This window comes from Orcinus orca, chromosome 8 (assembly GCF_937001465.1).
Source record: "Orcinus orca chromosome 8, mOrcOrc1.1, whole genome shotgun sequence".
Classification (NCBI taxonomy): domain Eukaryota; kingdom Metazoa; phylum Chordata; class Mammalia; order Artiodactyla; family Delphinidae; genus Orcinus; species Orcinus orca.
This window is the reverse complement of record NC_064566.1, coordinates 45,138,842-45,166,265: the sequence shown is the minus strand read 5'-3', so window position 1 is coordinate 45,166,265 and position 27,424 is coordinate 45,138,842. Positions and strand designations below refer to the sequence as shown.

At 52.6% G+C, this 27,424-nt stretch overlaps 1 protein-coding gene across 6 annotated transcripts in view; it reads left to right on the top strand.

The window, feature by feature from the left end:
* Positions 1-25,365, top strand: part of AMPD3 (adenosine monophosphate deaminase 3) — a 43,220-nt gene extending 17,855 nt beyond the window's left edge. For all 6 annotated transcript variants that reach the window (XM_033404532.2, XM_033404533.2, XM_033404531.2 and 3 more), the window contains 12 exons: positions 2,654-2,816; positions 5,253-5,472; positions 7,335-7,464; positions 11,608-11,802; positions 13,773-13,904; positions 14,440-14,603; positions 15,323-15,449; positions 18,103-18,266; positions 19,293-19,413; positions 20,549-20,722; positions 22,324-22,434; positions 23,499-25,365. In XM_033404532.2, coding sequence (XP_033260423.1) covers positions 2,654-2,816; positions 5,253-5,472; positions 7,335-7,464; positions 11,608-11,802; positions 13,773-13,904; positions 14,440-14,603; positions 15,323-15,449; positions 18,103-18,266; positions 19,293-19,413; positions 20,549-20,722; positions 22,324-22,434; positions 23,499-23,675 — 1,878 coding nt within the window. In that variant the 3' untranslated portion in view covers positions 23,676-25,365. The remainder of the gene's footprint in view (positions 1-2,653; positions 2,817-5,252; positions 5,473-7,334; positions 7,465-11,607; positions 11,803-13,772; positions 13,905-14,439; positions 14,604-15,322; positions 15,450-18,102; positions 18,267-19,292; positions 19,414-20,548; positions 20,723-22,323; positions 22,435-23,498) is intronic.
* Positions 25,366-27,424: the final 2,059 nt, after the last annotated feature.

The window sequence follows — 27,424 nt, the reverse complement described above, 5'->3', positions numbered from 1 at the left end:
CTTGAAGAGAAGTATCACTTAGTGCCAGGTTTGGTTCCATCTCCCTGGCCCTCAACCTACTACCCTCAGTTGGCCTTGTTATTCTGTCTCTCTTCTTTTTTAACAGTAGTTTTAGAATATATAGTGTATCTGAGAAAGCAAAGTGACTTATTACTCTTCTATACGTTTTCTTCTAGCTTAAAAAAATTTATTTTTTGAGCAATAGAAAATCCTTGCACATGGCTTAAAATTTAAAAGGTACAAAAATTATATCAGTCCTCTAGCCACCCGATTCCCCTCCTCAGAGGCAATCCTTGGTTTTGGTTTCTGGTGTGTTCTCACATAGATGGCCTGTGTACCTACAGTTTACTGTGCCCATGTAGTTGATTTATTTATTTTTACACAAATGGTGGTTACTATACATTATACTGAGCCTGGGTTTTTCATGTAACAGTACATCTTGGAGATAATGCCATATCAATACATCAAGAACTTCCTTGTTATTTCTTTTTTACAAGTGCATAGTATTCCACTGTGTGGACGAACCATACTTTATTTAAATTCCTTTCTGTGCATGGGAATTTTGGTTGGATTGGAAACAACACAGGCCTTGCCTGGAGATACAGTATCCTGACCAGGAGTCCGTGGTGTCCACCCAGCCTCTGGCATGTGGGCAGAACAGTGGAAGGGGAGACTAGAGGTGGGCTGACAGCCAGCTGAAGGGGGGGAGGACGTTGGCCTGGTGCATTAACTAGCTCCTTTCAGTCAGTCTCCTGCTTGGCACATTGTAGGGCATTGAGCCCCTGAACTGGTGAGTGGTCCCCAGAGAGCCACCAGTCTATGAGAGGCAGGCTGACCTTGCAGGTCGCCTTGGCCCCCAGTGGGTCAGCCGCCAGGCATGAGGCCTGCAGTGCTTACAGGTTGGCTGGTCTGCTGGGACTCTGAGCACGTCTCTGATACCTCCAGCCGTGGCCTGAGCCCCTTGCCCTGCTGAGTCCCTCAGTCCTGCAGACAGTATTTGGCTTTATTGTTGGCAGGGACATATTTGTGTCTACGGTGTTGTCCGCTCACCTATTCCTGTTGCTCTCCTAAGCCATCAGAAAGTGTAAAATGGAATTAACACCCCCTCATGGGGACACCTGGAGTCAGGAAAGGAGAAGCGCCTTCCTTAACAAGAAGCAAGGAAAAAAAAAAAAGTGTAAAAACGTGCATGGGAAAGATGTATACCAACTTCCTTCCTCTGAGGTTGGAGTGGGTGGAGGAGGGCAGAGTTTTAGCTGTTATCTGAGATGATTTATTTATGTAAACATATAAGACATCTGAAACAACAATAAAAAATATTAAAATTGTTAGCTCTGGAAGGTAGATACATGGGTGTCTGTCATATTATCTTCAGTGCTTGTCTGTATGTTTACAACATTTCAAAGCTAAAAATGATTTTTTTTACTAAAGCAGAGGGGTCACGGTCCAGGCCCCAGCCTTCCGGCTCTGTGCTCCCTCTTGTACCTCCCTCTGCTGCATCTCATATCCTCTCTTATGAATGACTGTCTCCCCCAGCACGTTCAGATTTCTTCCACACCTGTCCTTCCCAAGAGACAAAGATTAACGAGCCCTCTGGAAGGTGGGAATTTATCTATTTATCTCTGAGCGTGAGGCCGCTCTGGGAAAGCAGAGCATACTTGGGCTTTGGGACTCAGTCAGATCAGGGTCTGAAGTTTGACTTCGTGACTTCCTGTGACTTATCCTCTCTGGGTCTCTGTTTCCCCAGTTGTAAAATGGGTTGCAGTGAGGACCAAAATGAAATCTACGAAAAGGGTCTGTCCCATAACACACAAGTGCTTGTTGACGGGGTGAACGGGGGTGATTACCAGATGAATCAGAAGCCTGGGGTTGGCAAAGCAGCAGACTGAGCACACAGAAGTTTTTATCTTTACCTCCAAAGAAACATGTATTTTCTCAACTGAAAATGATGGTGCTAACCCTGATCGGGGATACGGTCCAGGCTGTGCCTCTTCTTGGGCCGGGGGCAGCAGCAGCTGGCTTGTGGTTTAATCAGCCGCACTGAGGCTGGCCTGCAGTGTGCAGGCTGGGGTACCTGCCTCTCTCCAACAGCCCCAAATCTCCTCCTGTGTTAGGGGACCCCCAAGGCCCCTGCTGGGTTCAATGATTTGCCAGGAGGACTCCTAGGACTCAGCGCAGAGCTGTACTCAGGACTAGGATTTATTACAGGGAAAGGCTGCAGAGCAAAGTCAGCAAAGGGAAGAGGTACGTGGGGCAGAGTCTGGAAGAGGCCAGCAGCAAGCTTCCCAGCAGCCCCACCCAGTGGAGTCACCAAAACGCACTTAATCCATTCAGCATTGAATTGTGACAGCACGTGTGAAGTGTCATCTACCACGGAGGCTCCTTAGAGACTCAGCAGCCACGGTTTTCACTGGGGCTGTGGCCACACATCTGCAGAGCACATCCCTCGGGTCCAGACTCCCAGGAGGAACTTGGGTGTCCGGCATTAACCATGGTATTTGTACAAACCGTTCAAGCACAGGCAACCACTGGGCCCACAGTGGTGGGAATGCTCCCCAAACCCAAGTTGCCTGCTGCTGGTCAAGGGCTAACCTTGCGGCAGGTCTTGCTAGGTCAGTGGTCTCAGGCCTGCTGTGTGAACCCTTTTCTGCAGATCACCGTGGAGGACTATGAACAGGCCGCCAAGAGCCTGGCCAAGGCCCTGGTGATCCGGGAGAAGTACGCCCGGCTCGCCTACCACCGCTTCCCACGCACCACGGCCCAGTACCTGGGTCACTGGCGGGCAGACGCTGCACCTCTGGAAGAGGGCCTCCCAGGTACGGCACTGTGGCTGCAGGTGGGCTTTCAAGCAGGGCATGGCCCGAGGGTTGGTCAGGAGGTTTTACTGGTTGGATGTATCTCCCCCAGATGGTGTTTTAAGGGCAGAGCCCTGGTGTTGGCTTCTCCTACACTGATTTTTTTTGCTGGTTTCCCCAAGGATTGATTCCACGTGCACTGTGTGCCTTGCCCTTGGTTGAGCTGTACAAGTTGAGAGAGACAAGGCAGGGGAGGGGGTGAAAGACAGTCCCTGATCTTGGGGGTCCTCCAGGGAGACAGGCAGCCTCATGCTGGATATTTAAACACAATCAGACAGTAAATGCCAAATTGGTGGTGAGGTGGGTGGCGTGTGGGTAAGTAGAGAGGGTGTGTTCCCAGGGCAGGGAAGTTGGCTCTGGAATCCAACACACCTGCATTCCGATCTAAGCTCCACCACTGTCTTGGGCAAGGAAGGTATTTCTCCAAACCTCAGTTTCTCAGTCTGTAAAATGGGAATACTAATATCTATCCCTTGGGCCAGTTGTGAGGATGAAACGAGAGAATGCACGTGAAGTGGTTAGTGCAGTTCTGGCATCTGGGGAGTGATTGGTAAATAGGAGTTACGTTGATGCTGTGGAGTTTGGGGAAGGAGGGATCAGAGAAGGCAGGATGGTTTCTGGTGGAGTCTGTTTGGCCTGTGAAAGACCCAGGAGCAGCAGAGGCTGTAAGTTAACTAATATGAATGAAGACAACAGGAAACCTCGATCTTGAAAGCTGGTGGTGGGGGATCGGATGAGGGCCTGGTGGCCTGTGCCAGCACCCAGGACCCTGGCTGCCCCCTCGGGGGGAGTTGGTGGCAAGATGTCTCCTGTCTCTTGCTTTCCTTGAAGCTCTGAGACCTCGACTTTGGGCATCTGTTACTACCTGGGGCCCTGGGTAAGTCTCAGCCCTCCCAAACCCGTTTCCCTGTCTGTCTGAGGGAAGTTGATCCCACCCGCTCCAGTGTTGGCAAGGGCAGGCAGGACTGACTGTCGAAGGTGTACTTTATACAGAACAGAGTCCCCGGGGGCCCGGGTATGAGTGTGGTGATGTGGAGGCAGTGGTCCCCCCAGGCCTTTGGACTGCGTGTGTCTCACAGGCACTGGCACACATCAGGGACTCCTGAGCTGGCCTGTGGCCGTGCCTGAAGTGTGTGTGGGGGGCATCAGTTCCCTACCCCCCTGCTGCTTCAGCCCCTGTGATGCCTCACATCTGCTCTAGGGCAGTCTGTTCCGAGCACTGATGGGGGTCGCCCAGGCAGCTACTCCGCCTTCATTCCTTCCATTGATGAAGATTCCAGGGTTTCCTCCTGCCTGGGGTGGCAGCCAGGCAGCTGGACCCTGTGCGGGGTTGGCTGATGTGCAGAGCTGAAGCCCCCAGTTCTACTGCTGCTCAGCATAACCTGTTCCTTGGCCAGAACAGAGCTTATCGAGAGCCAGGAAAACCCACTATGAGAGTAATGAGAATAATGCCTTACGATGTAGTACTGTTTACAAAGCATTTTCCTCTACCTGCTAGTGCAGCCCTCACAACAGCCCATTAAGGCAGGGTGTCATCCTCCGGTGAGCAGACAGGTTCAGGAGGTAACGTCGTTTGCTCCACGTCGTAGCTGGGAAATAGCCAAGAGGCCTTTTCTGGCGCCTGTGGGCTAACAGCCCGCAGCCGTAGGGACAGACAGCTCTGTCTCTGGGGGGGCGCGTTCCCTATTCTGTGCTTATTTGTGGAGGGGATGGCTTCTAGCCCCTTAGCCTCCCTGGGCTCAGGAAGATGTGGAAGGGCAGGGACAGTTATTCCCACCGGGCAGTGCCAGCTTCTGTCTGTTCTCTGATTAGGAGGAGACACAGCTGCCCTTTTTCATAAAGCCTCGTGTCCCTGAAGTTCCCAGGAGGCTGAAGCTCGTTTCAGTTAAAGCAGTGAAGGGCCAGCCGCGTGCCAGGGCCCGTTCTAGGCAATGGGGGCACAGCAGTGAACAAAATGAACACATACTGCCCAAGATAAAGAAGAGAAATTATTTTACATAGTGGCAAGTGCTGAGGAGACAAAATAAAGCAGGGAAGGGGATATGAGATGTCGGGGGCAGTGGGAGTGGTTAGGTTTTAGATCAGACAAGCAGGGCAGGCCTCGGTGGGAACGTGACTTTTTTTTTTTTTTGCGTTACGCGGGCCTCTCACTGTTGTGGCCTCTCCCGCTGCGGAGCACAGGCTCTGGACGCGCAGGCTCAGTGGCCATGGCTCACGGGCCCAGCCGCTCCACGGCATGTGGGATCTTCCCGGACCGGGTCACGAACCCGTGTCCCCTGCATCGGCAGGCGGACTCTCAACCACTGCGCCACCAGGGAAGCCCGGAATGCGACTTTTGAGCCCCTGTGAGCTCCTGAGGTGAAGGGCACTTGGCCATCACTCAATCCTGTTTTGCAGACTTCCACCCTCCCCCACTGCCCCAGGAAGACCCTTACTGCCTGGATGATGCTCCCCGAAACCTGGGCTTCCTGGTCCGCATGCAGGGGGGCATCCTCTACGTGTACGATAACACAAAGATGCTGGAATGCCAGGAGCCCCACAGCCTGCCCTACCCAGACCTGGAGACCTACACGGTGGACATGAGCCACATCCTGGCTCTCATCACCCATGGCCCCACGTAAGCCCCCCGAGTCTGCCTCTCTTTGCAGGGGTGCTATCCTGTAGGAAGGGACCGGGGGAGGCCTCTTGCTGTGGGCTTCTCCTCAGCTAAACCACCCCCAGAAAGAGAGTGGTTTCCCCTTTCCCCAGTGCTTTGTGGGTTTCTGCCACAATCTTCCTTCACAGGCTGGCATATTCTTAAAGTCGCTACTACCTGTCCCTTCTGCATGCACAGGTGTGGGGCGTCTGCTTGCCGCTGGCCACCTGTGCACCTTAAAATGGCGGCCACTCCTCCCCCCAGGCAGGACGGCAGCCTTGCAGAGAGTTACCAGCCTAGGGCATTACTGCAGGTGGGGGAGTGATGAAGACTGTTGCTTCCTCTGTTGGCTTTTCTGTGTTTCTGGAGGGGAGAGTGCAGGGAGCCTGGGAACTTAGCCACGACCCCCGTGTCGCCTGTAGGCTTGGCTCGAGCTAACCTGGCAGGGAGCTGTCTTCCTGGGCCCTCGCTTCTTGGTGAGCACTTAAGCGAATCAGCAGTGGAGCCTCAGCCCGCCCGGGCCCTGCGCCCCTCTGACAGCGGCTGTGCTGTGAATACCAAGCCAGCACTGGGGGTCCGGGGGAGGGGGAGGAAGCTGGTCACGGCTGAGGGACTTATCTCTTGCCCTGCCTTTTGGGGTTCGCTGGAAATGGGGTGATGCCGTGCCTGAGGTGGGAGGGTGGGCCCCGAAGGGATGGACAGAGTGGGTCTTGGTCCTCGGTGATCTGAGGGCAGACGTAAGAGCCGGGAGGGGAAAGGGTAGTTCCCGGGAGCTTGCCTCAACCGAGAAGAGCAGGAGCTTTGAGGGGAAGCCTGGGGGATGGGACTGCTCCCCACGTGTGTGAGCAGTGGCTGTCGTCAGGGCGAGTCCCGCTGGGGAAGGGACTGGGTGATATGGCCTTGGGAATCCCGTCCAACCCACACTCTCCCGTGCTTGGCTCTGGGGCTCATGCAGCTGACAGACGATGGTGCTGGTGCGGGGCCGGCGGCTGCTCTTCACGCACGTCTCAGTGACGGGGCGCCAGAGGAGCTGTGTGTGTTTGGGGGCCACCGGGAAGCAGGGTGGCCTGGCTCGTGATTGAAGGTTCCGCGTGGCTGTGGGCACAGGCACCTGGCAGTTGGCTGAGAATAGGGAGTGCTCCCACCTGCAGTGGCCTTTGCCAGCCGGTGGGGACATCAGTCCTTGCAGAGATGGTAACAACACCCCTACGGTTCTCGTCTGCCCATGATGCAGAACATCCTCCCCTCATCCTGAAGCCTCAGAGCTGAGAAGTCTTCAGGTCTCAGGGTTTGGGGGATGTCATTTGGTCACAGGGTGGTTCTCTGCTGCCAAGGTGGGCAGGTCACGCCTTAAGGTTTGACTGTATTATCAATCTTTTTCACTTTTTCACTCTTTTCAAGGAGTGAAAGGTGGCTGAGGATAGATGGGAGGAAGGAAAGACGGAAGGGCTGAAGGAGGGAGATCTTCCTTGAGTGTCCACTCTGCTGAGTTGGGCCCTTCACACACATAAGCCAGTTTAACCCTCGTTTCAGTCTTGGGCATTGCTGGCTCCATACCTGTTCATGAGAGAACAGCTTGGGATGAATTGCCTAAGCCCGTAAGGCTAGAAGTTAAGGAACCCGTGTGAGGTTGCAGTCAGCTCTCTACTGCCCCCATCGACTCACATGGCTGTGGTTCCACACTTCAGCTGGGTCTGCAGAAAGCGGGCCCCTCCGTACCCCTCCCTGCTCCGTCCTGACCTTCCGCCCAGGGGTCGGTCGCCGCGGACACTGGAGGTCTCCAGACTAGAGAGCTTGCTGTGCCTTCTTCTCAACTGTGGTTTCTCCCCCTTCCCAATCTGCAGGAAAACGTATTGTCACCGGCGACTGAACTTTCTGGAATCCAAGTTCAGCCTTCACGAGATGCTAAATGAAATGGCCGAGTTCAAAGAGTTGAAGAGCAACCCTCACCGAGACTTCTATAACGTGAGAAAGGTGCGTGAGCCGGTGTTCAGAGCCGGTGCCCTAGCCCGTCTGGGCTCGGCCCCCTGCGTAGCCTTCCTATGTACGGAGGGAAGACTGGCCAGTTGCCTTCCGTGCGGCAGGCCACGCCTCAGGTGGTACTTGGTATGACATGGTGGAAACCTTTGTCCATGTTGTGTATCTGTTGGAACGTGCCCTCCTCCTTGAGAAATAGGGCATGGCCTATTAAGTGGTTATAAGAGTGGAGACCAGCCTACTTTTACAGTATAGAATGTATTGAATTTATCATGGATCGAGAAAAGCTATTCAGGCCTCTTTGGACTTGGGAGTTTGTGGCCCTGCTTCCTTCTGCATGGGGCGTATTTAAGGAAGAGCATCCGACGTGCCCCCCTCTCTGGCCTTCCCCTAGAGTGGAGAGCCTGCAGGGGCCGCAGTCGGGGCCGACGTGCAGGTTAAATGATCAGGGACTTCCGCTTTGCCATTTTATTCCGTGTGACTAATATACAGCGAGCGTGGGATCAGTGCCAAGCGTGGGGCCTTTGATGCCTAATGAGAGGACTTCTTGTCCACAAGCAGCTCCCAGCCTGTTACTGTTAGTGTGATAGGTGTGTGACCGGGGTGTCTTTCAGGGAGAGGCCAGGACTGAGGTGACTTTGAGTAGGAGTTTGCCAGGCAGAGGGCAGGGCAGGGGGTGGAAGTGATGGCCCAGCAGGTAGAGGGAGCTGTGGCTACAAGCAGCAGCAGGGGGAGAGTGGCCTGAGACAGGAGGGAGCGTGAGGGTGCCGGCACAGCTGCAAGGGGTGCAGTGTGGCTGGAGCTCAGGGGTGGGGGCAGAGGCTCGTGGCGGGCTGTGGGGAGTGAGCCTGCAGGTGTGGGTGAGGTTCTGGATCACGCAAGGGCCCACAGGTTTGTCAGAGGCAGCAGGGAGGCGGGCGGGGGTGTGGCGCTGCTCTGGGACAGAAGCTCCGGGAGAAGGGTGGGGTAAGGCTATGCCCGGAGGAGGGGTGGCCACATCTGAACTGAGTCACAGCAGGGTTGTCATGGCCACAGGGGCCTCTGTCCCAGTGCCACCCTCTCCCTGGGGTCAGCTTTGACAAGGGAGGGTAGGCCAGAGGAGGTTGTGTCTCCTCTGGGGAGCCCAGCTCAGGCCTCCCTGACCCCCTGCCTGGGAGCACTCAGCAGTACTACGTGGACGGCCTTCTCCAGCGGGGCCCCGAGATCACCTCTGCTAAGCTGCATCCCACTTGGATGGGATCAAGAGCCCCCAGAGTGCAAGTTAGGCTTCTGCTCCTGGGCTCTGAGGCTCATGGAAGAGTCTCAGGCATTTCCAGGCAGAGGTGAAAGGATGTGTGTTAGACACCACCTCCGTGGCATATTCACCTTCAAGCACCATCTGTTTCTTCTGTGTGATCCTCAGGTGCTCAGACAGCTGGGTGCCTCAGTCATTAGGTCAGCTCCTCTCTGCCCTGCCCGAAGGAACCCTACAACGCCCAGATGGGTGTCCAAGAAAACTCCTTGCCCAGCCCTGCGCAGCCCTGCCCTCTGCCCACGTGCGCGCTCTGGGCCCGACTGCTTCCTGCTGCCTGCGCCTGACTGCACTGGCTCCGACACTGTCTGCTTCTAAGGCGGGGCCCCAGTGGGTGTTTGCGCTCTCTGGCCACCATGAGGGCGAGAGTCCTAGGGGGCAGGGGGCGAAGGGGCTGTGGTTACATACCAGAGCCCATCCTCGCGTTCCCTGTCAGTCTGGGGGCTCATGTGCTCTCTGGACAGAGGTGGCCTTGAGCCCCGTGCTCTGACACAGTGGGCTGTTCTCTGGCACCACAGCTATCCGTAAACGCACGTCCAGGTCAGGCTGTGCCTGCCCCTCCCTGCCTCCTGAGTGCTGGCTGCTTCATCTTACCCCGGAAGCCTGTGCTAGGGGAGGAGAGCTGACTTTCTGAAGTTCAGGCCGGGCTGGGAGGTGGCCTCCATACTTCCAAGTGGCTGTCAGTGTCACGGGGGCAGGCCAGGGTCCTGCTCTGAGGCAGGAGCTGTGCCTGGCTGTGGGTCAGTGTGGGCGGTACTTGTGAAATTACCTGCAACGTCACATCAGGTCATGGGTTATGGCACCGTCAGGCCAAACCAGCAGGACTGTGTAACTGAGATGACTGTTTTCTGCTCAGAGCTGAGAATGAGGGGCTGAGTGTGTTCGCTGCTTGGGAGTTGGGTAAGATTAGGCCTTACCCACTTCGGTTTAAATGTCATATCAGGGATAGCAGATAGGTTTCATCTTCTGTGCAAAACTTGACCAACGGGGAGCGGCTACCTGAGGCTACTCCCGAAGCTTAGTGAAGAGTGCTGTAATTGATGACCGATGTTTGCCACAGGGGTGGAAATAGTCAGCGCTGGCTTAGGGGCCGGGTATTGGCCAGCCCTGTTTAGAAACTCTACTGTTCGTTTAGACCCAGGTCTTAGATGAAAGCAAGGAATGCTCTTGGGTCTTCTGGTGAGTTGAAAATGCTGACCTCCAATGACACGCTCTTTTACTTGTTCCTAAAATAATCACCTTGGTAAGTTTGAAGTTTGGATCAGATGCATCCTGGATTATCCAGTTGTTTTCCTCCCTCATCTAGTGACTCCTGGGGATGAGGACAGGCTGCACCCCCTGCAGTGTGTCATTGCTATGCTAGAGGACAGCAAGAAAGCCCAGAATGTGCTAAGTCATGCTGAGGTAGTTGAGCCCAGCTGTGTCCAGATGAGATTACTCCGGCTGACCTCCGCTTGTGTGTCCCACATGAGCCCAGCCCATCCGTGTTGTGCCTGAGCCTGCGTACTGTGCTTTGGATGACGTTTTAACTTTTGGTGCTTCCTTTCTCTGATGCCTAGTGGTCTGTTTTTCTGGTAGGAGTGGCAGGATTAAGGGCAGGAAGGGCTCTGATGAGTGAGTGATGTTGGTCAGTCATATGGGCTGGCTGATTAAAAAGCTCACAGAGGTTCAATGGATCGGATGTCTGGTTTGGCATGACTTGGAGATGCCTGGCCAGCTGTGAACAGCATTCTTTGGCCTGAGGTCAGCCGCCTCCTCACCCCAGCCCTGGCAGAGTGCCCAGTCAGCTGCAGCAGGGACTGCAGAGTGTGGGCTGGCAGCTGGCAGCACCCTGGTCAGTGAGGCTGCTGCCACCCTCCTGGGGGAACCTCCCTCAGGCCCCTTGGGCTCATGGAAGGGGGTCAGGATGTTCACTGTGACTTCAGGCCATCTCTCAGCTTAGCCAGGCCTCCGTTTCTTTAGGGCTAGTGGCTGAGGGGAATGCTCTGAGGGCTCCAGAGAGGTCAATGGCAAGTGTGGGATTTTGTGGGGCATTAGGTGGGTCCTCAGGTTTCTATGAGGTTGTGGATATCATCGAAACTATTGGAACCTCCCACACCTGTTCATTGGTCCATTCATCCATCCATTGATTCAACATCATACCAGGCTCTGGGGTAGGCGCTGGAGGCTTAGATGCATCAGACATGGTCCCTGTCCTTGAGGACTGAGCTCCCAGTCTAGTGATGAAGTAGACAGAAAATTATTAGATCAGATTGGAGGACATAAACAGTGACGGGAGTGTCTGTGCTAGAGTCCCAGGTTGGGCAAGGGAAAAAATGATCCGCTGTGCTTGGGGGATCAGGACAGGCTGCCACGTGGAGGAAGTCGTGGGAAATTTCTTGGTGGATGGATCGGTGGGGAGGAGGGAAGGCATGCCAGGCTGAGGACACGCGGTGTGAATAGCATGGCACCTCGGGCACCTGTAAGTGGGGGTGTCCTGGCTGGAGCAGAGAGCAGGGCAGTGGCAAGGTGAGACTTAAGGCTTGAAGTAAGCCTTGAATCTCAGGCTAAGGAGCTTGGGCTTTATCTTGAACACTTGGGGGCACTGATGATTTGTTAACAGGGATAGTGGCTGGATCTGACCTACATTTAAAAAAGATCTCTTGGTGCTGTAAGGAGGGGGGGGGGACTGGGCAGCAAGGCTAGACGGAGGAAGACCAGTTCCAAAGTCTACAGGAGAAATGGGGCGGGGGATCTGGCGTCAGTGCAGGTGCTGAGGCTCTGCGCTCCACACCGAAGCCTGGATGTCCTGGCTCCTGTTGCCGGGGGGAGGTGGCCCAGCTCACGTGCTGGGGGCCACTGTGTTGCAGGTGGACACGCACATCCACGCAGCTGCCTGCATGAACCAGAAGCACCTGCTGCGCTTCATCAAGCATACGTACCAGACGGAGCCCGACCGGACAGTTGCCGAGAAGTGGGGCCGGAAGATCACCCTGCGGCAGGTGTTCGACAGCCTGCACATGGACCCGTACGACCTCACTGTGGACTCACTGGATGTCCATGCGGTGAGTGAGCTCGGCCAAAGGGCCTCGTGCAGTCCTGGCAGGGGACTCAGCCCCCTGGAAAGGAGCCAGGATTGGGCTTGGAGAGAGGCTGGCCACGTAGGCATCTCTTTCTCTTCTAGCCGTGGATGATACGGAACAGGGTTCTTGGCCTTTCTGATCAATAGAAATTGACTAGAGGCTAGACAAGAAATTTAGGCAAGGCTTTATTGGGGACCCTGCTGCAGCAGGGGGGAGCGAGAACAAACAGGTTCCCTTGCGTGCTTGCTCCCTGAGTGGGGAGTGAGCTTGTACCTTATATGGGGTAAGGGTAGGGATGTGTCCCGGGGTCGGGCAGGAGTGGTGGCTTAGGTGGTTTGCCCATGCCTCTGGTGGTGTTGAGTGCAGGGTTTTTTGGTCTCTTTGTATCTTTTTTTTTTTTTTTTTTTTGCGGTACGCGGGCCTCCCACTGCTGTGGTCTCTCCCGTTGCGGAGCACAAGCTCCGGACGTGCAGGCTCAGCGGCCATGGCTCACGGGCCCAGCCGCTCCGCGGCATGTGGGATCTTCCTGGACCGGGGCACGAACCCGTGTCCCCTGCATCGGCAGGCGGACTCTCGACCACTGCACCACCAGGGAAGCCCTCTTTGTATCTTTTGTCCATAATTTGCCCCAACTGTGCATGCACACAGTTATTTTTAGTCCCATATAGTTTCTTTGCATTTTGCTGCTTGAGGAGACATTTGTCCAGGTGCAAGTACTGTAGCACTGCAGCAAGGAGTCCCAGGTCCCAGCCTGTCTCATGGGGACTGTGAGAGGTAGTTTGTCCTCAGAGAGTAACAGGGCTGGGAGCAGCCCTGGGACAGGGGAAAAGAGTGTGTGACTTGCTCAGGGAGGTCCCTATTCTAATTCCACTTAGGAGTTGTGTGCCCTTAAGCAACTCATTTAAGCTTTTATTTCCTTGCTTATAAAATGGTGACTGCCACGTGCCTTATTGACATTACAAAGTTATTAAAATACTAACTGATGTTGCAGCTGCTATAGAAAAACAGTATGGCAGTTCCTCAGAAAGTTAAATATAGAATTACCATACATTCTAGCCATTCCACTCCTAGGTATGTACCCAAAAGAATTGAAAGCAGGGACTAAAACTGTTACTTGCACATTAATGCTTATAGCAGCATTATTCACAGTGGCCAAAAAGTGGAAGCAAACCAAGTGTCCATCAACAGATGAATGGATAAATAAAATGCACACACACACACTGGAATATTATTCAGTCCTGAAAAGGAATAAAGTACTGATATCTGCTACATCCATGGATGAAGCTTGAAAACATTATAAGTCAAAGAAGCCAGACACAAAAGGACAAATACTGTATGATTCCACTTGTATGAGGCATCTAGAATAGGCAAACTCATAGAGACAGAAAGGAGAATGGTGGTTACCAGGGTCTGGGGGAACTATTGTTTAGTGGGTACAGAGTTTCAGTTTTACAACATGAAAAGAGTTATGGGGATGGATGGTGGTGATAGTTGCATGGCAACGTGAATGTATTTTATACCACTGAACTGTATACTTAAAAATGGTTAAGAAGGTAAATTTTGTGTTATGTACATTTCACCACAATAAAAAAATCTTAAACCAGACACTGAATGAGGCAATGTGGAGAAAAGTGCCTTATGAGGTCTAAACGGTAATAGGACACACATTATTACTGATGTGATAATTACAGTATTTTCGGCTCACTCAGCCAGCCCTGCTCCTGCAGGCATGAGGCCCTTGATCCCCCTTTACAGAGGGCCTTGCAAAAGGCCCCCAGTGCTGGCTGAGTGAGGATGCACGATCCTGGCCCTGGGACTTTCCAGGTTCTCATGCAAGAACTGACACACAAGGTATCTTTCAGTGTGGCTCACAGAGGCCACCTTGTAAAGGCCTGAAGGGGTCATGTGTGTGGTGGCTGCATGGTGATCTGGCTGGTGTCCCTTCTCCCCAGGGCCGGCAGACGTTCCACCGCTTTGACAAGTTCAACTCCAAATACAACCCTGTGGGGGCCAGTGAACTCCGAGACCTGTATTTGAAAACTGAAAACTACCTGGGAGGAGAGTACTTTGCTCGGATGGTCAAGGTGGGTGAGCCCTGGACCTCTCCAAGCCCTCCTCGGATTCCTGACAGCATGTGCATTCATGGGGTGGGGGCCCCGCAGGGCCTCCTGTCCTCTTCCCCTTCGTGAATCCCCGTCCATCCACCGTCCAGCTCAGGCGAGGTGCAGGTGCCTGGGTGCCAAGTGCTGTGGCCCTGGCCACTGGCTCCCGAGTGCGCAGGCTGTGCTGTGTGTGGACTGTGCTGACTGCAGGCAAGAGCGGGGGGAGGGTGTCCACTGCTGGCCCAACTCTCGGCATCCAGGCTTGCTGCTCTGTGTGTTTGCAGCCTGCACCGGGTATAGGTTAGCCCCATTTGGAGATGCTTCTGCTGTCTGGCCTGGTCATGTGTGTGACTGTGCAGGTCCAAGGCCTTCTTCCCTAGGAAGGTGGAGTTAGTGCTGACGTGGCAGCAAGGGGATGTAGATCAGGCCTTCTGAGCCCAGGAGCAGGTGGCTGAGGGAGCTGCAGGATCTAGCAGCTGGGGTGCTCTGGGCTGACCTGAGCTCTTCTTGGTGCCAGGAGGTGGCCCAGGAGCTGGAGGAGAGCAAGTACCAGTACTCAGAGCCACGGCTCTCCATCTACGGCTGCAGTCCTGAGGAGTGGTCCAACCTGGCCCGCTGGTTCATCCAGCACAAGGTCTACTCACCCAACATGCGCTGGATCATCCAGGTGCCCCGGATCTAGTAAGTGAGGCAGCTGCTGTCTACCTGTGTCCTCTGGGGTCGCCAGCCTGTCCCACAGGAGCTGCTGAGTCTGTGCTGCTGAGGGACAGGGCCTGTTCCAGTGCCAGCCTAGGCCTCTCTGCCCCAGGGATTTTCCTACAGGGCGGGGTGGTTGGCAAAGATGTCCTTGTGACACTTCAACTCTGTTCTTTGAAGAACATACATGTGCAGAGGCCTGGTGGGAACTACTGCCCATCTTCTTGTCACTGTGGTTTGAGGATGGGCTATCCTTTTGGGTGAGGCCCAGGGTCTGAATGACCTGATGTGGGGGGGCCTACACTGCTGGCCCTCTCCCTGGATATGACTCAGACCACCACTGTCCTCTCCAGTCTGGCCAATGTGGCCCCTGGATGGGCCTGGGACACGTGGTTTAGGGGAACTGAGCTGAGGGGAGACAGTTGGATCAGCCTGAATCCCAGCGCCCCACTCCCAGATTGGCCTCTAGCTGGAGAAAGCTCTCTGATGGGTATGGGTAGGTGTTGAGTGTGCCACCAACGCCTAGTGTTGCAGAACTTGGCAAGGAGGGGAGGATCTGTATTGGAGCCCTACCTCTGAATCTACCCTGGGTGTTTAAATGGGGATCTGTGCTGCCTGAGGGAAGGGACTGGGGAGGCTGGTCTCTGATGGGCCAAGGGGGCTGTTGGGTCCACCTTAATCATCAAGTCTCCGCTTTCCCCCAGTGACATATTTAGGTCAAAGAAGCTGCTGCCAAGCTTTGGGAAGATGCTGGAGAACATCTTCCTGCCCCTTTTTGAGGCCACCATTAATCCTCAGGATCACCGAGAGCTTCACCTCTTCCTCAGATATGTAAGTGTGGGTGGCGCCCAGGCAGTGTGCCCAGTGAGGGAGGGACGAGAGGAATCCTGGGGGGGGGGGTTGGGTCAGCCTTCCCTTCTAAGATCCTGTCACTGGTGTGCCCCAGGCATGAGGTGGCCAGCCCAAGAAGCTGAATTTCTAGAATAATGAGCCTGCTCCTCTGGGGCAGGCCTGCGGGCATGGGTGGGGTGCTGGGAAGGCAGCCGTGAGGCAGAAAGACTGAGGAATTAGTTCCTGACCAGGTGGGGCTGGAAGGACTGGCCTCTGTCCCAGCTGTAGCCTCAGGTTGTTACAAATGCAGACATTTCAGGCTCCTGCTTTTGCTTGGAAACCAATGGTCCTCCCACCTTGTTTGGTTAAGCACACAAGCCCCACAAAACATATTTATCTGGTTAGTTGTGGGAGAGGGTGAGAAGGGTGGAAGAGAGACTTAACCAGAAAGGGCATCAGGGGGGCAGGAGCTGGTCCCGCCCCCTGGGTGCCCAGAATAGAGTTGGCTGCAGGTGGTGAGAAGCAAGTTCAGTGCCTGGTAGAGTTTATGGGGATGGTTTCTGACAGTGAGGGAGGTGGGGAAGATACCAGAGGGCTGGGAGTGGGGGAGGGAGGGGTGACTGAGTGAGTGTGAGTGTGAGTGTGTGTGTGTGTGTGTGTGTGTGTGTGTGTGTGTGTAGTAGGGGTTGGGGGAGTTGGGGGGTTGCCAGGAAAGTTTGAAGGGGCTGAGGGACGGCACTGAATTTATGTCTTAGACAAACACCATGCAGGCTGTTGTGTGAAGAAAGGCCTGGAACAGAAGGAGCTGGAGGTGGGGGGCAAGGGGGCAAGGTGAGAGTCAGGGGCCTGCTCCAGCAATGGAGACGTGCGGGGGCCTTGAACCAGCAGTCGCAGCTCACACTGATTATTCGCTCCCTGCTCTGGTGATCCACGCCATGACGTGATCTTGCTTCTGCCTCACGGTTGCCCCCCTTGACATCATTTTGTAGGTGTTAATAGTAAGCAGCATGATTATGTGTTGCTGTGTGTTAGACACTGTGGATTATCTCACTTAATCCTCACGACCGTCCTGTGAAGCGACTAGCTCCGATTTACACATGAAGTGAAAGCTGAGAGATCACAGAGCTAAAAAGGGGCAGAAGTGGAATTCGTACCCAGGTCCCTGGCCCAGGTGTTGTCATCCCCACATTAAGGAAAGTGAGACGTATACAGACGGTGGGCGGGGCCCCTGGGCGGGCATGGGCACGGGTGGAGAATGGATGGGGCCTGGGCACACCCTGAAGGTGAGCAAGGGGAAAGAGTCACGGGGGGCCTCCTGGTGCCTGGCTTTGTTGGGGAGCAGATGGTGTGCCTTTCAGAGGGCACTGCCAACTATGGGGGGACAGCAGGCTTGGGGAGGAGGAGTTGGGGTTTGGACATGTTTTGTGCTTGAGGCTATGGGAGGCCCAGTTTGGGGCCCTGCATTAGCAGAGCCCAGGAGAGGGGCTGACACTGCCCCCATGCTGGGCCCCCAGAGTTCAGGTGCAGCATGGAGCTAGTGAGCGCAGAGCAGAGCGAAACTCGAGGTCCGCCCTGGCACCCAGACCTGTCCAGGCCGTGCTGAGAGCTGCAGTGGGACCCTGTCATTTCCTTTGACACATAATGACTGTGAGAGGGAAGATTCTGCCAAGTCCCTGGTGGTCGCTTGCTCCTCTGGGCCCCTACTGCCATTTCGGAACAGGCAGACTCAGCCGGTCCTTCAGGGGCCCCTTCCCAAAGCACAGCTGTGGCTGAGGGACAGGAGCAAAACTGCCCTCCATGCTGGCTGAGAGCTGGGTCCTTGCAGGTACATCCTCCATCAGGGCCTGACCTCTGGGAGCAGGTGACGGGAAGCCTGTGACTCGGGTGGGGCCCTGGAGGTGCAGTGTGGGCCCCAGCTGAGGTGTAAGTGCAGGGGGAGGGTGGGCATCTCCTGAGCTGCTCTGACCCCAAGAGCCATGGCTCAGCCTGCCAAGGGGCCCTCTTGGATGGCGCACACCTTGGCCTGTTTGAGAGGCATCCCAGCTGGCCACACCTGGGACATCATGGCCACTCTAGGGCATCCTCCACCTACAGCCCCAAACAGTGCAGACCCTGAGCCCGTTTAGGCTCAGAGCTGGTCGTCTCACGTGGGAAAGCTCCTTAACTGGCCCGGCTTTGCTGTCAGCCAAGCCCTCCCTCACAGGGTCACTTGAGTATTAAGTTAGCTGATGTGTGGTGAGTGCTTCAAGCAGGGCCTGACATACAGTAGGTGCAGGGGAAATGCCTGTCCCCTTCCCCCTCACAGCTGTTGTCACCGCTGCTGTTGGCACAGCCTAAGGATGGGAGGTGAGTATAGCTGCCTCACCGTTCACCTGGCCTGGCCTGAGCTCCCCTTCACTGTTGCCACCACACAGGGGCTTGGCACTCTCCAGACTGACTTCCTGGGTACCTCTGGAAGCCCCGGAGGGACAGACTGGGGCGCTGCGCCCACTCACTATCCCTGGAAAGAATGGGGCTCAGGCAGGCCACGGGGTCCCCAGCTGAGAGGCCTGGGCTCCAGCGCCTTTAGCAGGCTCACTTCAGCTGCACATATACCAAGGCCTTTGGCAGCTCGTCTGCCCTGGCTTGACGCAGGACCCCTCCTCCTGCCCAGGTGACGGGGTTTGACAGCGTGGATGATGAGTCCAAGCACAGCGATCACATGTTCTCAGACAAGAGCCCCAGCCCGGACGTCTGGACCAGCGAGCAGAACCCGCCCTACAGCTACTACCTGTACTACATGTATGCCAACATCATGGTGCTCAACAACCTCCGCAGGTGGGTGAGCTGGCCGCTGTGCACACCTCAAACCAGGGGATGCTCCTGGGCCCACCCCACAGGGCACGTACCCGCAGGGCTACACACACATGCAGGCGTGCCTGCTGCCACAGATACGATCACACATACAAGGCAGCCAGACCCCATGCCTGGACACACGTCCATACACACACTCACCAACACCTACATGTGTGCACGTCTGTCCCTGATATGATAGAGACACAGGACCTGCTGATACACGTTCACTAACCTCCACGCCAGTGGTGTTCACACGTGCGTCTATCCATTCAGTGAATCACAGCACCTGCCATGTTAAGGCACCGTCCTGGGCACGGGACACATAACAGGGAACAAAACAGATTGCATCCACGTGCTCATGGAGCTTCCATCCAGTGGTCTCACGCCCAGGCTCCCCACAGCGCACACATGGAGGCGAGGCCCACGAGGCAGGATGCTGAGCTAGTCCCTCCCCACACGTCTAGCGTCCTCCCACCCCTGCTGGGCCACGGGGCCTCAGAGCTCAGCCTCAGCCAGCGCTAGTTTGTGGGTGTGGAAGTTTTGAGGGGGACCATGATTGAAAGGAGACGGCCAGGGTTGGAGCCCTGGGCTGAGCTCTCCGAGGTAGGGGCTCTAGTTCTAGCTCTGCTGTTGCCCTGCTCGGTGGCTTCTGATATCTGGGTTTACCCCCTTTTTATAACAAGGAGGCTGGACTCCACAGTTTCTCGTGGGCTTTCCTGCTCTGAAGGTCTACGAATCTGGGCTACCAGGCCCTGGGGAAGGGGAGGAGAGGATGGAGGACTAGGCCCTCTCTTCCCAGAGATGAGGTCTCTTGGTTCTGAGGATCTCTGGGCCTGGGCCTCAGCACCTGGGGAGAGGTTGTTTCCAGGGTGCCCTGCCTCAGCAGTGCGGACCCTGCCATGGGGGACTGTCTCCCCTGGAGTGGGCCCTGAGCTAGCAGTGCAGGCCTGTGGGGCCCGGGGCAGGTGGACCAGGGGTTCTTTCTCACCACAAGCCTCACGTCTGCAGGGAACGGGGCCTGAGCACGTTCCTGTTCCGGCCTCACTGCGGGGAGTCTGGCTCCATCACTCACTTGGTATCTGCTTTCCTGACTGCCGACAACATTTCCCATGGGCTGCTCCTCAAGAAGGTAACCGGGCCCCTGACAGATGGCTGCCCTGCAGTGACAGTCCCGCCCGGGGCTGCCCTGGGGAGGAGTGGGACCACCTGGGCTCCTGCCTGTGCCCTGGGAGGCTCTGGCCAGTGATGCAGGAAGGCCGGGCCTTTTTCTGGGCTGTGCCGTCTGTAGTCTCTTGGCTTCGTATTTAATTATGAAAAAACATAGCCAAATACATCACAATTTAGATTTTCAAAAAAAATGGAGAAATGGAAAAAAGTCCTTATTGCTATTACTTTAATAGAAACAGCATTATTAGCTTTTTAGTATTTCCTATTCCCATCTTTTTCCAGAACATATTTCTAATATGCTTATCATAAAGAACACAGAGTTTTGGTTCCTTCTTCATCCCTTATCGTCACAAGCGTTTTTCTGCGCTGCTCATTCTAAAGGCTGCTGAAAGGACGGCTGCCGCTTGGTTGGGCTGTGCCTGATTCAGCCAGGCTCTAGCTGTTGCACAGAATCCACCCAACTTTTTGCTCGTGTAAATCATGCTACCATGAACTCTATGCACTGTCTTCTCCGTATTTTGACTCACTTCCATAGGAAGGATATTTGTTCAAACTCCTCTCCTTCCCTGGTCCTGGGGAGGTCGAACCGCGTTTCACATTTCTGTGTGGGGTGGGTGCTACATCAGAGAACCACTCTAGCCCGGTCAGGTCCGCCCCTTCCTACCTCCGAAGAGCTGCAGTGTTTACAGTCTCAACCTGAATGTTTGTGGTCAGAGCGCAAAGCAACAAAAGTGGGCATCTCCAGGACTGACCTATTGGGGTCAGCTCCTGGGGGAGGGCAGCTGAGGACGTAGGTTGGGGTCAGCCCGGGGCCTTGTAGGTGCCCTTCCCTTCCTGCCCTGAGCTGTGCCTCCAGTCTGGAGCCAAGAGGGAGCGCTTAGTGGGCAGGAGAGCAGTCCCAGGGAGGGATGGGCCCTGATGCAGTAGTGAGGTAAATGTGGAGGGTGGGCCTGGGGGTCCTGGCGTTGTGGAGCTTGGGGTGACTGGGGGCTCCCGCAGACACTGCCCGGACCCCTGGTTTCCCCTGGTGAATGCTTCTCCCATTCCTCCCTCCCCTCGCTGGCTCTTGTTTCCTGAGTTTGGTGGTTCTTTTGCAGAGTCCGGTGTTGCAGTATCTCTACTACCTTGCTCAGATCCCCATTGCCATGTCTCCTCTTAGCAACAACAGTCTGTTCCTCGAATATTCCAAAAACCCTCTGAGGGAATTCCTGCATAAGGGACTGCATGTTTCTCTCTCCACCGATGACCCCATGCAGTTCCACTACACGAAGGTGAGGACTTTAGGGGAAGATAAGGACTGTAGGGCCTCCCACTGCCGGCACCTGAGCACATGGCTCAGCTCTGCCTTTGGGGTGGCATTGGTGGCCCACTGAAGACAAGAGGTAACTTTCTGGTGAGCGAAGTGCTCCTTCCAGGAGCCCTCGGGGTTCTTGAATCTTTGAGGATTTTTCTTTGCCTTTCATTTTCCGTCTTTGATATTCACTAGCTCTGTGATGTTGGTAGAGCTACTTACTTGACCTCTCTGTATTTTATCCTTCTTCATGTGTAAAATAGGGATAAAATTGTTCCTATGTCCACCTCTATCCTATTCTAAGGATTCATTAAGATAATGAATCAGTGTCTAATGTAGTGTCTGCGTACAGCATGTATTAAAGATGTTAGCTACCATTTTTGTTACCACTATTATTACTAGCACACTGTGGATCTCTGGGAAACTGAAGAGGAAGGGAAAGGCGATGCCATGCATCACTTAGTGTACGAGCACGTTTGGGTGGTACTGATAAGACCAGCCACGGATTAGTAAAAATAGAGGTGCCTGGGTCTTCTAGGACAGGCTCTAAGCTCCAAGCTTCTGGTCTCAGGACCCCTTTATATTATGAAGAACTGAGGCCCTCAGAGAGCTGTGGTTGACATGCCTTGTATCTAGTGATACTTAACTGTGTGAAATTGAAAAATATTAACTCATGTAAAATAACACTAATAAATCATTAAATGTTAACAAACTTAGCAATTTTTATGAGAATAACCATATTTCTGCAAACTACAATAACAAAATACTGAGAATGGCAAGAATGGCGTTTTGAAAATCTCTTTAATGTCTAGTTTGATAGAGGACAGCTGGATTCTTATCTCTGCTTCTTCAGTTAATCTGCTGTGATAAATTACTTTTATCAAAGTGTATGAAGAAAATCTTGCCTCACAACATGCACAGTTGGAAAAGGGAGGACCTTCCAGAGGCCTTGGGGACCCTCAGGAATGCTGGGACCATGTTTTCAGAACCACTGCTCTACAATACAGAGGCAATGATGTGGCAAAGAGGTGACGGAAGGGCTTGTGATAAATGTCAGACGTTTCACATCCCAGAGGACGAAGTATAAGCACAGCTCAAACCCAAATGCTTCTGGGCTAACACTATCTCACTACTGATCCTTGATCGCTTCTCATTCCTATTTAATGTTCCATCTCTGTTCTTTACTCAGATTAACTTTTATTTTGGATGATCTTAAGAAAATGTGTTAAATACAAAGCAAGACTATAGGATGGGTACTAAAAGTGTGCACGACAGGGAGACAGGCACAGGAGAGCAGGCTGGCATCCCCAGTCATGGGCACAGGGCTTGGAACATGTGTTGGTCAACAGATAATCTGTAGGTGTTCTTTGATATATCTGTCTTTGGCAACCTGAGCTTTCACACAAAGATCTCTGGAGTTTGTAATTTAAAGGTGGGGGGATATTGTTTTATTATTCAGGTGCCAGTCCTTAAAGAAAAATGAAATCTGCAATGTCAGTCTGATGTTTCTAGCTTGGGAAATATGTGAAGCATTGAAATGGAGAGTCTCCCATCTAACACATTTACTTTGGGGGAATCTAGGAAGCACTTATGGAAGAATATGCAATTGCGGCTCAAGTGTGGAAGCTGAGCACGTGTGACCTGTGTGAGATCGCCAGGAACAGTGTGCTGCAGAGCGGCCTCTCGCATCAGGTACGCCGTGTGATTGCACCACCCCCTCCCTCCTGTCCTTTCAACACACGTGTACATCGGATGCCTGCTGTGTGCCAGGCACTTTCTTGGCCCTGGGACTGGGGATGAACAGAACAAGCAGGGTCTCTGTCACGCTGAAAACTCATATTCTAGGGGAGGATGCTGTGGAGACTCCTGAATTTTCATGGATGCTCTGTCACCTTTTTCAGACCTCTGCTCAAATGTCACCTCCTCAGAGAGGCCTCCCCTGATTACCCATTCTACAATAGCCACACACTTGCCCTCATTCTCCATCATAACATTTATTACTATATGACATTGCCATATGTAGTCATGTGTTTTTCTGTCTTGCCTTCTAGAATGTAAGTTCAGCATTATATCCCTGGGGCCTAGAATAGACCCTGGCACATAGTGGGCACTCAATACTTCTTGAATAGATGAATAGTACCTAGATTGAATAGAAAACTCTAGGGATGGGACCCAGACATCAGTAATTACAAAAAAAATTTTTATAGCTCCCTAGGTGATTCTGACATGGAGCCAGGGTTGAGAACCATTGCTCCAGATGGTGTCTTAGGTCCCTGGGTACCTCCGCTGGGTGGTGTCACTGGTACAGGGAGAGGGCTGCATCTTGCTGCTCTTGTTGGATGCTGATGCAGACAAGAGTTAAGGCTCAAGATTCATTTTGTGGGGACATGATTCCTTGGACTGGCTGTCCCCAGACACACCTGTGCTCTTGTCAGCTCCCGGGAGAGCCTTGCTAGAGTCTTCACGCCTTCATCTTGCCTTCTTCATTGCCAGCAGCTCTTGTAGTTCTTTGCCTTTCTGATCAAGGAAAGCACAGTTGGAAATGAAGGGAATGAATGTGGTTGTCCGGGTGACAAGCTCGAGGAGAGGGAGGCCAGGAGGAATTTTGTAAGAGCTCTGTGGGGAAAGATGTCTTGATGGAGGACCTGCTTTGGAGGACTAGCCTGATTTGGTGTGGTTAATGTCAGAGCTGCCATGTGGATATAGAAAGTGATTCTAAGGTATATTGTTTCATTTGTATTTCTCTTGGTCCACAGGAAAAGCAAAAATTTCTGGGACAAAATTATTATAAAGAGGGACCTGAAGGAAATGATATTCGAAAGACAAATGTTGCTCAGATCCGGATGGCGTTCCGATATGAGACCTTATGCAATGAGCTCAGCTTCCTGTCTGACGCCATGAAATCAGAAGAGATCACAGCCCTGACCAAGTAGTCGAGTACTGGACATGCATTTTAACTTTCTGGTTTAATTTCAAATCTGCTGTGATTAACAGTGTTCAAGATACCAAACTATCCTCCACGGAGAGGATGCCTGTGAAGAACTTTCAAACTAGTGATTTTTGGTTGCACTGTTCACTTTAAGGTCTAACATGCCCACTTCTGTTAATATTTTTGAGTAATAGATGGTGAATCCTCCTTGGGGATCTGGGAGCTAGACACTTGTCTGTATTCATTCCTAATTTTCCAGATGTTTCCCTTGAAAGTGCTAATGCTTGCATTGTTGGGACCAGGATCTTACATGGTCCAGTGCCCACTGATATATGAGGGCTGTGTGGTTTTCTGCCACAGTCTTCTCTGTAGGCCCTGCAGACTAGTTGGTATTTGTTCATTTCAGCCTCTGATGGGCTGGCTGCCTTAAAGTCTGTTTCAAAGCTCCCTTTCATAAAGGAGCTACTTCGAGAGAATTAGAAAACTTCCTTTGTTGTGCTTTTTTTTTTTAATGAGTTTTTAAAACTTTTATTTAGCCTCCCTCCCTTTCTATTTAGGAAACCAAATATTCACATCGCAACCATCACTCCTATTTTGGGTCTTGGTTTCCTCATCTGAAAGGTGAGAGTTTGCACTAGATGAGTGATTTTCAGGTGGTGGTCTGTGAGTTCGCCTCCTGGACCACTTCAAGGCAGGGGTGGGCAGGGGGGAATGAGGTTCTGGGGTGCTGCTTTTACTTCAAGGTGACTCTGCTTTCATCAGTTTTACATTGGGACTTCTGTGTATTTACATTTGAACTAAGGACTTTGAAAAGCACAGGACTAGATGACCTCTGTTCCTTTTGGCTTTAATATTCTATGATTGTAGCCCAATTATCATTTTACTTATGAAGAGTTAGGGCCACAGAAGTAAAGTTTGCTTAAGGTCACACAGCTCTAATAAGTAATAGGACTAGAACTAGGTTTCCCTAATCCTAATCCAGTCCTTTCCCCACTATTCCATCAGACCTCACAAATGTAGATTTTTTTGGTCACTGTAACCTGGTGCATTCCCCCCCCCCAGGTGAAATCTCACCTTTACCTAATATGCAGACTTCTTCAGAAGATATAAGTGGTCCCTGGGGCCAGGTAGAAAGCATTTTTAAAGACTAGTCTGAATTTAAGCTTTACCAGTGTATTCTTCATCTGTGTTACTAGTGCCTGGTACATAGTAGGTGCTCAATAAATGTATATTAAATAAATGAATGAATTTCCTCTTTTGGCAACTTTTTAAGGATGTGTGCTTCTGGTACTCACCAAGCTGCTCAAGGACCTTCCTGTCTATCTCTGTGGGCAAATGCAGACTACAGGAAGCCCTTCTGAATTATTACAGAGTTAGAAGAACCCGATTTTTGCCTGTGAAAATGCTTACCTGACTTTAGATTGTTTTGTCCTGTTACTTTATAATGCTTATCACCTCTACTGGTCAACTTAGTACAAACAATAAATGTAGTCTTTTTACTAGGCAGACATGTGCTATCTTACAGCTAATCATGAAATTGAATGAAAACTGAGTATTTGTGTTAGGCATCCACTATTTTTTGAAAAGCCATTTGTATACTTTTGCCCTAACATAGCAAGTATTGTACAGTTTTTCATTGTCATTTTATCTGTATCAAGTATTTGTTTTTATTATTAAAGTCTGTTAGGACTGTGGCTAACTAGTAGTTTTAAACTATTTAAGGCATATCTTTAAGTTTTTAAGAAAGATGGGCATCATGAAAAGCTATCAATAATAATTACTAATTTATCTGTTTACTAAGGTTCAGGTATGGATGACATTCACTAGGAAAACTCAGAAATTTTGAACTGAAGCTTGCAAAGTAAGCTTTACAAAGCAAAACCCAGAAGGTAAAACTTTGCTTTTTTTCTCTAACTTCTGCTGTAACAGTTCATGACCAAAGCCTCACATGGTCATTTCCTTTTCCTTGGATATAACTTCAGTCTGTTCAGCCAACACCTGTTGGATTTTACCTGTCCTGCTTTTCAGATACCTTTTTCTATAGCACTGTGCACTGTTATTACATCATTGTACCTAATTGGCCTTTTTGGGTGGATCTCTACTTTCTTTTGTGATCAGAGCTGGACTCAAAACCAATTGTATACTAGCCCACATTTCTAAAAGAATGGTTTTTGAGGCATGTTATCCCTTGCTTACTCTAAAAGGCTCAAGTTCACATTATATGTTACTTCAAACTGCATTGCTGAAATGATCAATGTTATTGTTCTTTGCCTCATAAAAACCAATCAAGCTCCTGGGATGGTATTTACCAAGGCCTGTTCTGGGCCTTTACTTTCTCTTACCTTGGATAAAGCTGAGTTGAAAGCACATCCCTATGGCTTTCTCTTTACTTGTTTGAGTGCTGTGTTGGGGAAACAATATTGACCTTTCGCTGGGTTTGCAGATACAACTGAAGGTGATATGTTGGTAATATACCTAGGTATTCTCTACCTGAACTACGACTGTTATAAAGAACAAGTATAGAGGGGGCAGAGTCAAGATGGTGGCGGGGGAGGATGCAGAGTTCACGTCTCCCCACAACTAGGGTGCCTGCTGGACACTGGTGGGGGACCTTGATGCCTAAGGAGACGGGAAGAACCCCCAAGCGACCGAGTAGGATGAGGGGGCAGTGAGGGGGGAGAAGTGGAGGCTGGACAGGACCAATGCACCTGAGGGGTAGTTGGGAGAGGGGAGGGGTTTCCACTCCTGGAGGGACCCTTGGGGCTTGGAGGATCAAGGGGGAGCACGCCTAGCGTCTCCCCTGACCAACTGGGACCCAGGAAGCCGGCTGGGCTCCCAGGCCAGGTCCCTTGCCCTCCAAGACCCCCCTCTGGGCTGCATGGGTCCTTGGGGCATAGGAGGGAAGCGGGGACATGAGGAGAGGTGGATGGGAGGGGCCCTCTGGGACGGGAGGATCAGGGGAGGTGTGGCAGGTGTTTCCCCCTCACCTACTTGGGGCCTGAGAAGCCTGCTGGGCTCCAGGGCCTGGTCCTCCATTCTCCAAGGCCCCCTCCAGCCTCGTGGGTCCTGGGGCATAGGAAGGAAGGAGCAGGTAGAAGAAGAGAGTCCAATGGGGAGGGGCCCTGTGGGATCAGAGGATTGGGGGGATGTGCTTAGTGTTTCCCCCACCCACTCAGGCCCAGTGAGCCTGCTCGGGTCCTGGACCTGTTCCTCTGCCCTCCAGGGCTGGGGCCCCTCCTGTTGCATTAAGCCTAAGCCCCCTTCCATTCCCCCACCCCTAGGGCCTTTTCCTGCCCTGTGGGTCCTAAGCATAGGCCCTGCCTACTACCTAAACACCACCCCTGCCTAAGCCCCGCCCCCCATAGCCAAGGCCTTTTCAAGCTTTTTTTTTTTTTTTTTTTTTTTTTTTTACTATTGTGGTTTTGTTTTACCATCCGGGTGTTGTTTTCATCTATATTTTTATTTTTTTATTCTTTCTAACATGTCTGTCAGTTTTCTAATCTAATTTTATTTTTTACACTTCGTTATTGTTCTCCTTTTTTTGCTGCCCCATGCAGCTTGTGGGATCTTGGTTCACGAGCCCGGGGCTGGGTCAGAGCTCCTGTGGTGGGAGCTCCGAGTCCAAACCACTGGCCTGACAGAGAATATTCCCAGACCCCAGGGGATATTCATCAGAGTGAGGTCCTCATTTTGGCACTAAGACCCAGCTCTACCCAACAGCCTACAAACTCCAGTGCTGGAAGCCTCAGGCGA